This window comes from Rhineura floridana, chromosome 7 (assembly GCF_030035675.1).
Source record: "Rhineura floridana isolate rRhiFlo1 chromosome 7, rRhiFlo1.hap2, whole genome shotgun sequence".
Lineage (NCBI taxonomy): Eukaryota > Metazoa > Chordata > Lepidosauria > Squamata > Rhineuridae > Rhineura > Rhineura floridana.
In genome coordinates, this window is record NC_084486.1 from 21,335,949 (window position 1) to 21,348,717 (window position 12,769).

General features: G+C 43.5%; 1 protein-coding gene across 1 annotated transcript in view; it reads left to right on the forward strand.

Moving 5' to 3' along the window:
• The first annotated feature begins 1,733 nt into the window (after positions 1-1,733).
• Positions 1,734-12,769, forward strand: part of SYT15 (synaptotagmin 15) — a 36,255-nt gene continuing 25,219 nt past the window's right edge. The window contains exon 1 of the mRNA XM_061635011.1: positions 1,734-2,103. Within this exon, the coding sequence (XP_061490995.1) occupies positions 2,097-2,103 (7 nt within the window). The 5' untranslated portion in view covers positions 1,734-2,096. The remainder of the gene's footprint in view (positions 2,104-12,769) is intronic.

Here is a 12,769-nt window from a genome sequence, read left to right on the forward strand (position 1 = left end):
TGCAGCTGGAGGAGGGGGGAATTGAAAGAGAACTGGGCCTGCCAGAGGACACTTTGTTTAGGGCTCCTCAGACCTGGAGCCATCCCTGTCCCCCACACCCAGCACTCTCCAGAGGCTGATTTGTTCGCATTGAGTCATTCACAATGAGGAATACTACGCGGCAGTGGCAGCTGCATATTGCAGCTCTGTCTGCTACCATGTGTGGGTTTTGTATAAGTTAAAGGAAATATGCCATATCTATCAGGTAAGCCCTCCCTAAAAATAAAATAATTGTCTCTCCCTCTTCTTCCAAACAGAAAGGTTTCTGAAAATGCCCTCCCAACATTTTTCAGGAAACAAATGGCCCTGTAAAAATGCAAGGAGGGGGTATGGCACAGCCTTAGCTATACCTGTTTCCTCACATCCGTTGAACACATAGCAGTTTTAGGGGAGGGGGCATTTACATCAGAGAAAGGTAGTGGTGGCCCCAGAAAAAAATGTTGGGGTACAGGAGGGGCAAGGCTCATTGCTCAAGCTGGGGTGACCTTTGTCCCTTGTTAGTTTTCCAAAAGGAAGCTAATGATATAGTTTACATTAATATCCTCATCCTGAGCATTTCCCCCCCTCTGAAATAGGTCTGATTGGTTTTGCTGCAGTTAACTTTTAGGAGCATTCTTGGGATGGCAGCTTTATGTTAGTTTCAGATTCTGATTCAGTTATAAGGTGTATGTGAACAGTGTCATTTGTTCAAGTAATTGCAGGGATCCAGCAGCAGGAGTGTGAAGGTGGAATTAGCTACTTGTCGGGAAGGGGCATTTGCCCTCCGTCCCTTCTGCTGCTGCTTTTGCAGGGTCAGCCCTACCTTTAGGCAGAGTGAGGCACATGCCTCAGGTGGTGGAGGGTAGGGAGCGGTAGAAAAGAGTTGGAAAACAGTTGTGTGTAGCGTGTAACCTGCCCTGTGCCCTCTAAGCTAGCCTGTTGCCCTAAGGTAACAGCATAAAAAAAGCCCTGCTTGATCAGGCCAAAGTATCCTGTTCTCACAGTAGCTAACCAGATGCCCATTGGAAGCCCACAAGCAGAATCTGAGAGCAACAGCGCTTTGCTCACTTGCAATTCTCAGCCACTGGTGTTCAGAGACATACTCTCTCCAATGGTGGAGGTAGAATATAGTCATTGTGGTACAGTGGAAGATGCTGTCCTGTGACCAGCTGTGATTAGCTTCTGTACATGGAATGGCATGTGTGTGCACATGCGCCCGCTTGTCTTTCACTTCACTCAGACAGTAAAATGTCTTGGGCTGGCCCTTTGCCTCTGGAGAAAAGGCATGGGAGGAAATCCTGCTTCCACTCCTATAGTCTTTGGTCGAAAACCAAACCAATTGGTGAAATCGAAAAATAAAATAAATCGCTTTTTTCCACTTATTTTTGAAAAACAAAATCTTCTGAAGGCTTTATTTTTCAAAATACAAGTCAAGGCAAGTTACACTTCTGGCTGTGTGCCCCTCAGTGCCAATGTCCTAGTTGCGCGGGCTAATCTCCCACAATGCTCCTTTGTTGTTAGAGGGATGCTCTGAGACTGCCAGCCCTGGGCTTTACAGGAAGGAAAGGGTGGCTGCTGGCAGGACCCACTTACATTGTCCCTTCCCTAGACTGCAGGACTTGGCAAGCCTAAGCAGCCCTTGAAATATCCAGGAGCTCTTTGGTGACCAGGAGGAGGAGCTGCTTATTTATTCAACATCCACAGGGAGACAAGGAGGTGGAGAGAGGGAATGAGCTATGCAGCACCAGTCCTTGCTGTCTCCCTCTCGCTAATCTCAGGTGCACCAAATCCATGTGGGGAAAAGTTATCAGCTGGCACCCGAGGCTGTCAGGGAGGGAGAGGCATTGGGATTTGTTTGGGGTGGTTTGTTTTGTTTGTTTCTTGTTTTGCTGCTACTGCCAGCCCCAGCCCAGATGCAAGAGCCCCAGAGGAGAGAGGTTGGAAAGAACAGCTGCTAGGAAGAAAGGAGACAGAGAGTTGAAACTTCTGCTGGGTAGAGAGGAAGGATGAGGCTGAGGATCTGGACTGCACAGCTGGAACATCAGTGACATCACCGTTTCTCTACATTCCTAGGACCCATGTCTGGTAAGTAGCAACACTTGTAATTGTTGTGCATGGTTGCAGTGATTGCACAGTTGGAGAAGAGGGTGAAGCAACTCAACCTTTCTTCACTGGGCGCACAGAAGCTGCTGTCCTTGAAAGGGTCCCTGGGTTGGGCAATGGTGCTCAAAGAGGTGTTTGGGGATGTGGGGGGAGTAGGTGTGATCTCATCTGTACTTGCCTGTGCTTAGCAAATGCTTATAACTTCTGCCACTCTACCATCTTTGGAGGTGCAGATGTCCTCCTTATATCTGGAAGGTAGGATGCCAGCAGCCAGCTTGAATCTCCTGTGTAATGATTAAGCGGCTGATTGCATTATATTATTTCTTTTTTAAAAACAAAACCTATTGGTTTTAAGATGCTTTGAGAGACTTTTCCTTCTAGCAGAAAAGTGTCGTATAGAAATACTAATAGACTATAACCCACCACCACCCCTCACACTTTTCATTTCTGTGTGGTAAGGTGACCAGATACAACTTGCAAGGGAGGACAGGGCTCCTATACCATGAACAAACTGCACCCGCTGAAATCCCTTTTTCTAGACACCTACTGAGGATAGAGGCAATACCCAACTCGGCACAGTCCTTTGCAACTCGTCACCCAGCTATTATATCCAGCTCAATCTGCAGTCATTCCAGACAGGTAGACAGATATATTTCCATCCTGGCCTATGCCACCAGTCTCCCTAACCCAGCCCCTTGCCTGCCTGCCTGCCTGCCTAGAGTCTGGGGCAACCTATTTCAAGAAACCTTAGGTTAGAGCAGGGATAGGCAAGTTGGTGCCCTCTAGATATTTGTTGGACTTGACTCCAACCCGTCAGCCCCAGCCATCACAGCCAAAGGGCAGGGAGGATGGGTGTCATGGTGTAATAACATATGGAGAGTCACAGGTTGCCTACCCAGAACATTGCTACCCTTTTAGTCTATTATGATGTTGTATTTAGATTTGAATTGTTGCATTGTTTTTACGTAAACTGTCCTAGGGACATGATTGAAGGGTGGTTTGAAACACACCTATGATGAAATAAAACCTGTACAGCTGTTGTAGTTTTCAATACTCCCTGACCTTCACGTTGTATTCTTCGCTTGCTTGGCTTAACGCCTTAACTGGAGTGGCGCAAAGCGACAGTTTTGATTGTTGATTATGGAGATATATGATATAGGGTGAGACAAAGCTTATTTGGGCTAGAGGGAAATACAAACCTCAATGTTTCAAACCTGTGGGAGAATAAGCAACTGCACGCTGGAAACCTGTAGCCTCATTAATTGTCCAAGCTTCCTGAGCTGCTGTTATCTGGATTGGGGATGATCCAATATAAGAAAGGGTTCATGAATTGTGAATAGTTGAACAAGTATGGATTTTAGCAGGGGAAGCTTTACTCGCCGAGATTTCTTCATCATAAGAACATAAGAAGAGCCCTGCTGGATCCTGTCCTCACAGTGGCCAACAAGTTGCACATGGGAAACCCACAAGCAAGCCCTGAGTGCAAAGAGCACTCTCCTCTCCTGCTGTTTCCAGCAACTGGTCTTTGGAAGCATATTGCACCCGCCTACGGAGGCAGAGCGTTGCCATCATGGCTAGTAGCCACTGATAGCCTTTTTCTCCATGTATTTGTCTAATCTTTTAAAGCCATCCAAGTTGGTGGCCATCACTGCCTCTTGTGAGAGCAAGTTCCATAGTTTAACTATGTGCTATACGAGGATGTAGTATATTTTGTCCGTCCTAAATCTTCTAACGGTCAGCTTCATTGGATGGCCATGAGTTCTAGCATTATGAGATAGGGAGAAAAACTTTTCCATATCCAGTTTCTCCTTGCCATGCATTATTGTATACACTTCCGTCATGTCACCTCTTATTCGCCTTTTCTCTTAACTAAAAAGCGCCAAATGCTGTAACCTTTCCTCATAGGGGAGTCACTCCATCCCCTTGATCATTTTGGTTGTCCTTTTCTGAACTACTACATAATACTTTCTTCCTCTGCATTTGGTCACCCTAGAAAGGTTTGTGCACTTTTCTTGGCAGATTGACCAGAATGGACTTCCTTTGTCCAAGCTGCCTAAAACTTGATTGTTTTGGGGATATGGTCCAATGGAATGGGTGTTGTTAGGTTGAACCCTACTCTGCCAGGATACATTCTATCTTGAGCAACTCATTGTAATTATTTCAGTCACCGTTTCCCCATCTTTAAACTGTCTGTATTGATTGTTTACATCAAGATATTAGAAATGCTGTGCAATGAACTAAGAAGGTTGCAATCCTACTAGGAAATAAATCCTATTGTACTCAGTGGGGTTTGATCCTGAACTAACATGCTTAGAACCAGATTGTAAACTTTTAGAAGCTTTTAGAAACACATCATAATTCTTCCCAGTCCTGGGGCGCCAATGCAAAGAATTGAGATTTAAGACACCCTCATCCTCCTACACCCTAACACTTGTTGCTAATAATGAGTTAACAGTTCATCCTTTTGATTATTTCTCTAATTCTAGGAAAATGCCCTTTCTGTATATAACCTGTTTTATTTGGTTTGGATTGTCTTCATCTTGTAAGAGTGTATCTTTTTAGAGTTTTGTTTTAAAATATAAAATGAGTGGAATTTTTAATGTCTGCTTAATTTAAAAATTGGTGCAGAATATTGTAAAGAGGTAAGCTTGTTTCTTATCTTTAATAGGATTTGGAGAGATGTTAATGGGGATCCATAGTTGCCATTTGTCTTTGTATGACTTGATTGCAACAGGGGTATGTGCAACTTCATTTATGTTGGTTCATGGTTATTCTAAGTGCCAATATTTTGCCATGTTTTCTTTCTCTGTAGTGTGAACAACAGAAGATGTTGTAGTTAGAGGACATCTACATGACAGACTAAATTGATCAAGGAGTTCAAACTAGTTTGAAAAATGGTTCACTTCCATGGGGTGTGTACATGTGTTTCTTTTGTCTTATTGTTCCCCCTTTCAAAAGAGGTATTTGAAACACTACAAACCTGAAAACCCAGAGGAAAGAGTGGAATGAGTGTAGACACACCACAAGCATTAACCCCACTTTCAAAGCATCTTTGAGTGACTCTGCAAAAACTATTTACCATCACCAGCCTGTCTTCCCTGTCTTGAGGGAGCCCGGGGAATTGTAATTCAGGGGAAATTTGAGATCTCTAAGCCAAGAAATCTCAGCTTCCTCTTTCATCATTCTCCTAACACACACACATACACACGAAGTTTTTTATATGAAGGTAGGTATGTACTTGCAGCATGCTGATTCTTAAATGCAAAATTATTGTCTGAGCTCTCACCCCCTGTCCAAATGCTGGAGAGTCTGTTCTGTTCTATTTAGACCTGGGCTGAATTTTTTTGGAGAGGCTTTGACCTTGGTCCTGTCACTGCCTCTCAGCCTCAGAGGAAGGTAATGGTAAACCCCCTCTGAATACCGCTTACCATGAAAACCCTCTTCATAGGGTTGCCATAAGTTGGAATCGACTTGAAGGCAGTCCATTTCCATTTTTCTTTTGGGGAAGTGGGAAGAAAATAGGTTTTGAATGGGGGCACTCTGCAATGGCCCACCCTTCACTCTTCCACTGGCCCATCTTTCTCTGATTTCAAAGCTAAGAAAATGGTTTGTTCTTTATGTTATAGATATGCTTTAAAATGGCATTGTCCCCTATTCTGTTAGCAACTTCTTCAGAGCAGGGCCAGCCCTGCTACTAGGCAATGTGAGGCGGCTGGTCAGGCAGCTGATTTTGGATGTCATGAAAAAGCAGCAAATTGTTAGCTATCTCCTTATTGATTGATTTATTAAATTTAAATTCCTCCCAAAGGAGCCAGGGTGGCAAACACATCAGTGACCAAACAATGCAATAAAAATATCTAAAAACACTATTTGCTGCTCTGCCTCAAGTAGCAAAATCTCTTGTGTCAGCCACAAATACATCTTGTCAGCTATAGAAATGGCAAGCTACACACTACCAGTGGAGGCTGGTCCATTAGGCCAACTGGGGCAATGCTCTATCATATAGAGTTTAAAGCAAGAAGAAGTTGTTTCCCCAATACTTTTTTTTGCAAATCCACACTATTTTCTGTTCCTCACATACTCATTAGCTTTGCATTTGAATTTCTCCTGCAGACATTTCTGTCAGTCTCCCATTTGCTAGCCAGTGTTGTGTCCCAGGCGGAGGGAGAGTTAGATCAGGGAGGGTAGTCAGATGAGGATGGAAGGGAGATGAGCAGGGAGGGTTCTTGAAGCCCTCAAACTCCCCTGCCTGGCACTTCCACCAAGGAAGCTCCTGCCCCACCTGCAAATCCAATGCCTGAGCAGTTGGGAAGCAACTCTCCACCTGCACCATCTACTCCCAGGCAGGAATCCCCACCAGACACTTCAAATGCTTCCCAGACAATCAGCATCCTGCTTCCAGAGACCATGCGGTCACCTAGCAAAGCCCTGCTGTCAGATGGGTCATCTGAGATTTGTCCCCCCTAGCCTCGCTCGAGGAGGCGCGAGAAGAGAGACTTTTAGAGGGTAAAACTCAGGCGGAGCCACCATCTACGAACCAAAACCTTCCCTACTTAAGCCAGTGTCTCCCAAGACACAAGCAGTGAGTCAACTCTCCTCAATGCTGCAGAGATTGCTTAGCTAGGATAGTTAGGGAAAGTAGTGAGTCAGAGTAGACAGGTATATGAAGCACACAGCTTTGGATGTATCTATAACTTTAATAAAAGGAGAAAAAGACATTACCTTACCTCAGTCTGAATCCTTCATCTCTGGGCCGGACAGCCAGTCAGCTCTTTGCACTGCTCAGCCAATTGGTCCAGCTCAAGGACAGTTGGAGCATATGCAAATTTCAGTTTTCAGGAGTTTTGGGGGGAGTCTGAAGCAGATAAAATGATATACAATTGATACAAATTTGTAGCGTGGAAAATCCCCCCAAATTATGAAAGAGTTCTTACTGCAGATCAAGAAACGTCATGAACAAAATGTGCCATTTATTTTTTAAAAATAAAATATTATCTGATATATAGTGGTTCCCAATTCACCCCCCCCCCCAGACCACTTGAAAATTGCTGATGGTCTTAGCAGACCATTTAATAATTTTTCTTCCTGGTGGATCAATTGTAAAGTGCTGTGCTAGATAATGGATGATTTCAAATTGCATTTTTATTGCTTCTTTTTTTTATGTTGTATTTTTATATCATTTGCATTCCATAGAGTTCAAATTGTAATACAATAAAATACAATAAGAAATAAAAGGAGCAATCAAAATACAATTAAATATCCATATGAATATTTGATGCGGACATGCTGTGGACCACCTGAATGAAGCTCATGGTGATCCATGGACCACAGTTTGCGAACTCCTGATCTAATAACCAGCTGCAATAGAGCAAAAATGGGGGGGGGGACAGAGATGCATCAGGAAACAAAATAACAGCACCTCCATACTAACAGTGCAATGTTCTCCATGTCAACTCAGTAACCAACATTGACTTCATTGAGACATATTCCCAGGAAAGTAGGTACTATCGCCTAAAACAAACATGAAGACTTTCCAAACAACTAACATCCTAAATCATGAAACAAAATATTGTGAATAGCTAATAAGGGATCATGTTTTATTTAAGTTAATTGCCTGCTGATGCTTAATGAAGCTATCTCTGTGGATACTCATGTCTGAAAATGTGTTTATGTGCGTGTGTGTTTTAATAGCCCATTAAGGTTGAGAATGACTACCAGTCAGGAAACATCTCCCAGCCAGGGTGGAGCTGAGGCTATGGTTCAGCAGGGTGTGAAAGGATAAGATAGCAGCTTAAAGGTGAAATGTGGTTAATGAGGAAAAGTTGCACAGATGAAAACAGCTTGAGTGGTGAGCCTGCTGAGGATCCACATTTGTCCCCCCCCCTTTTCATCAGACATACAGTCGTCCTCTGAGAATCAGGAGGTACAAGTTCTTCCTATTTCCAGTAGAAGACAACTGTGTAGAGTTCTGGTTGGCTGACACTTGTGACAGCCGCAAAGCCACCTCCTTCTCCCATCTCCAACAATTATACAAATAAGTTCTGACTGTGGCTGGCCCTTGTGGGAGTTATAAAAACCACTTTCCCCTCCCTTCTGTGGAACAATGCTGGAGGAGAAATTGGCAGTAAAGAAACCACATAAATTAAAAAGTGCCCAAATAAACATTTAACAGGGCCTATCAGGGATCTGAAAACCAATGGACCTTCCTGGTTCAGTACTGGATTTGAAACCAGGTATGAGTGTTATCACAGGAATGAAAGAATTGGCAGTGGTTGTTGGATACATTTCATACAGTTCTGATTTTTGCAGGCAGGACCTATGGAGTAGAAACATGAAGGAAGGGCAGCTCCAGTAGGGTTTTTCCCCACAGCAGGAGATATGACCTTTCACAGTCTCTCAACCTAACCTACCTCACAGGACTGGTAATTGTCAGTGCTGTGAGTTTGCAGGGGGAGTTGAAAGACAGGTCTGGCCTGGCACATGATCCCTTTGTTAGATAGGCTAAGGTTAGACAGTAACTGGCCCAAGGTCACCCAGTGAACTTCATGACTGATTGGGAATGTGAACCCCAGCCATAGTCCAGCATCCTAACCACTACACCATCCTTTGCCTGATCATACATTTTTCAACTCTCTGTGTGGCTATCTCATATGAGGCTGGCTTAGACCACATTCACATTATACATTTATTCAGCTAGTAGTCCACTTTAAAGAGTCACCATTTCCCCCAAGGAAACCTGATTGGTGTATTATGTGAAGGATGCTGAGAGTTGTTAGGAGACCCCTTTTCCCCTTACAGAGCTACAATTCTCAGAGTTCTCTGGGAAGAGGAACTAACTGTTAAAACACTCTGAGAGGTGTAGCTCTGTGAGGGGAAAAGGGGTCTCCTAACAACTCTCAGGATTCTTTGGGGGAAGTCATAAAGTGGAATAATAGTAGAATAAATGTAAGGCGTGAATACGGCCTTATTTTGTATCAGATCATTGGTTCATCCAGCCTTTCCCAACCTTTGGGTCCCCAGATAGTGCTGGACTACAGTTCCCACAATGCTTGACCACTGGCCTTGCTAGCTGAGGCTGATGAGAGTTGTAGTCCAGCAACATCTGGGGACCCGAAGGCTGGGAAAGGCTGGTATATATTATCTAGCAGTAGGGTTTCTAGGGTTTCAGACTAGGGTTGCTCCAGCCCTGGCTGAAGATGCCAGGGATTGAACCTGGGGTCTTCTGCATGCAAAGCAGGTGCTGTATCCTTGAGCGATGATAGCACTTTGGGGGTATGGTTCTGGGAGCTGTCATGATACTTTAAAATTTGCCACACCTGTGATTCTGTCCTCAGGAAAGAGATAACTCTAAAGCAGGGATCGAATGATCTGTCAGTTTCAGTTCTCTCAGTGTCTCGTTTTTCTAATTTTTATAATCTTGTGTTATTGTACGTCGCCTAGAGTGGCCGTTAATTCGGCCAGATAGGCGACTCACAAATAAAATTTTATTATTTTATTATTATTATTATAAATTTGTTCCTCTTCATTTCTGCAGTAATTTGCAATTTTTAAAAAGAAAAATCCTCGTGAAAATTCTTCACGATGGTTGTGTTTCTGTTCTCAAGTTGTTTTGGAAAATGCCCATTTGATAAATTCAGCCTTCAATGCAAACTGCCAAGCTTGGGAGAAGTCCTGATGGATGAATTGGATCACTTAATTAACGGAGTTTGGACCCTCACTTTGGCTGAGCAGCAGCCTCCTGCTTGTCGTCGAAGCAGCCTTGTTCAAGGAAAGGAGACGGCTAAGGAGCCGGCTGAGGGGCACCTGAAGGCTGACCTGGCTCTGGCTGCCGCGGCCACGGTTCCATTTTCTGAGGGGCTTTTTCCTCACAAAGAAGGGGGATGCGAGAGGAACCAACCCACAAAAATGCCATCCCAACACATGAAAGGAAACAACAACAACAACAATCTTCAATCTGCTCCCCACGCTCACCCTTGTTGCCTATTGCCCCAGTGCCACCGAAGAGCTTCTTCGCTCAGAGGACTAACGAGCAGGACTTTCCTGGAGATGCGTCAGGATCTTTGGTCATCTCGTCACTGCTGCTTGAGATCGGGCCGCCGGGAAGAGCTATGGCGGGCAGCTGGTGGAGACCAAAAAGAGCTTCCCAAGCTTCCAGCTGGGCCGGCCCAAGAAGAAGGGCTCCCTCTCGGGAGGCCCCTGCTTTGAAGAGAGGACTTTTTGCTGCTAAAAGGAGTGAGACTGCGAGTAACATAATGGGTGGGGTGTTTCTAGGAGCCAAGCTGAAACTGTCTTACTTTTCTTTTCTTTTTGCCATATTGTCAAGTGGTGTAATCTGACCGGTTTGTAATGTTATATTTATAGTATTGAAATGGTTTTTGTGTTGCTGTGACGTTTGTTGTTTTATTACTGCTGTTGTATTATTTTGAAATTGTTTTTGTAATTGTTGTTTGCTTTTGTTGTAAGCCACTTTGAGTACAGGTTTTGTGTTTTTTTGTAAGTTGCTTTGAGTTCCTTTTTTTGGGGAAAGCGACTAATAAATATTATAAATACATACATACATACATACTAGAAATTTAGGTTTGGACAATTTAAGTGGATTAAAATGCTCTGTCACCTAGTGCAACAAATCCACTCCCCCCTTTCAAACATTTTTTACTTTTTGCATGTGACAGGGAAGTGCATTGAAAAGTATGGGATGAACAAATAATTTACCAAAAGACTATGAACACCCTGCAAGCAAATCAGGATGAATATTTATTGTCCTAAATAACCATCCTGCATACAAATCAAAATGAATGCTCAATAAAGACCAGACATAGTCTAACCTCCATGTAAGCTTTGTGCAAGCAAATTAGGAAGAACGTTCAACAAACAGGTCATCTGGAGGAGTTCTAGTTCCACTTAGCCCTTGCCCTGACAGCATGTCCTGACACCTTATGCTATGCATGTTACTGCCCCTGCTTTGCATAGTTGGCTGATGCTGGTTGGAGTAGAGAAAAGTGCATCATAATGATGACAGGGCATAGGGTATATTGAGCATCTTAAACATTACATTTTTACCATGTGTAGAAAATGAAATGAACCTGCCACTGCATATACACTCAGGTTGGGTTTGGGACCCTGCATATGAAAAGGATGGCCTAATTGAACTTTTTCTTTTGAGGTATATGCATTGCTGCAGCACAATTGTGGACCCGGCAATCTTTCTAGATCAGGAAACATATGTATCCTTTAACTCTGAGCATATTCCACTTTGTTTGGTTTGGTGTATGTGTTCCCCTGTTAAGATTCCTTGTCTCAAATAGAGGAGCAAAGGAAATGAATCACTGTCATGGCATGGCTTGCTGCCTGATATCTGAGGCTCTGCACATTTGCACACTTCTCTCAGGGTACTGAGTTTCTTATATAAAATAAAAGGGAAAATACCAATTAGATTCATGTGATCATCTTGCTCCACTCAATGGCCTGGTTCACATGTTACATTAAACCGTAGTTTAAAACAAACTATGGTTTAATGTGAACAAGCAGTATGCTGGTGCATGCTGCCCAAAAGTTCCTCCCTTGCTGTTGCTGCTGCTATGATCCAGAGAAAGCAAGCCAGGGTCTGGCTTGTCATGTTGTTTGCATTTGAGCTCATGGTTTGTTTCCTCCAAACAAACCACAAGCAGTCACCAAGGTTCGTTCTTGGTTTATCACTTTTGGTTTATTTGGTGGAAAGAAACCACAAGCACAGGTTCAGACAACATGATGAACCAAACTCTGGCTTGTTTTATCCATGGTGTGTTGGGGCAGGAATGGGGAAGGAGGACTGTGGAAACCTTAGAATAGCATTCATCTTAAACTGTAGTTTGTTTTGAATTATGATTTAATATGAAGTGTGAACTGGGCCAATGTATATGGCATCCCTATATTTATAGAGAGAATGGAGCAAGATTTATATATCTGTATCTATCTAGTCTTTCACATATTAGGATTATCAAAAAAACTGAATCCAGCATAGGGCAGGTAAAAGCAGGCTTAATTCTTAATATCTGGAATCACAAGAGAAGGGGTTCAGCACTCATGCCAATGGTACACCTCTTTACTGTCATTGATTTCTGTGATTTAAAAAAATCAAATACTATGCTTGTATTAAGGGCGAAACTACCCTCCATCCCTGACAGAGATTGTCTTAGCCCTCACAGACAGATTCCCATTGTGTACTTTTTACAAAATAAGTTGAATGTGGACTGCTCACACCAGGGTGCTTGCACTGTACAAGTTCACTTTCTACATGCATGTGCATGCGTGCTTGCGCGCACACATTCTATCTGTCTGTCATAGCCATAGTGATTTTGCTAGTTCTTCATAGTCAAAGCAGTGTAGAATGTCTGTCTCCTGATCACTCAGGTGTGCATTTCCTCTCCAGGGCTGTCAAGAATAGCTACCTTTGCTAACTTTGGTCAAGCTAAAATAGTTCAACCAGAGAGAATTCTGGGAGCCTTGTGGATCCCTGGGACACCCTGTTGAGAAAGATCCGCAGCTCAGTGCCAGACAGGCAATCTGCAAAAGTCAAGAAGATACAGCTGAACCTTATTTGTTATCTCGTTTGCTTCCTGAGGAAATCAGGAAAAGGGGGTATTGCACATCAGGACCCCCGGGAGGGACT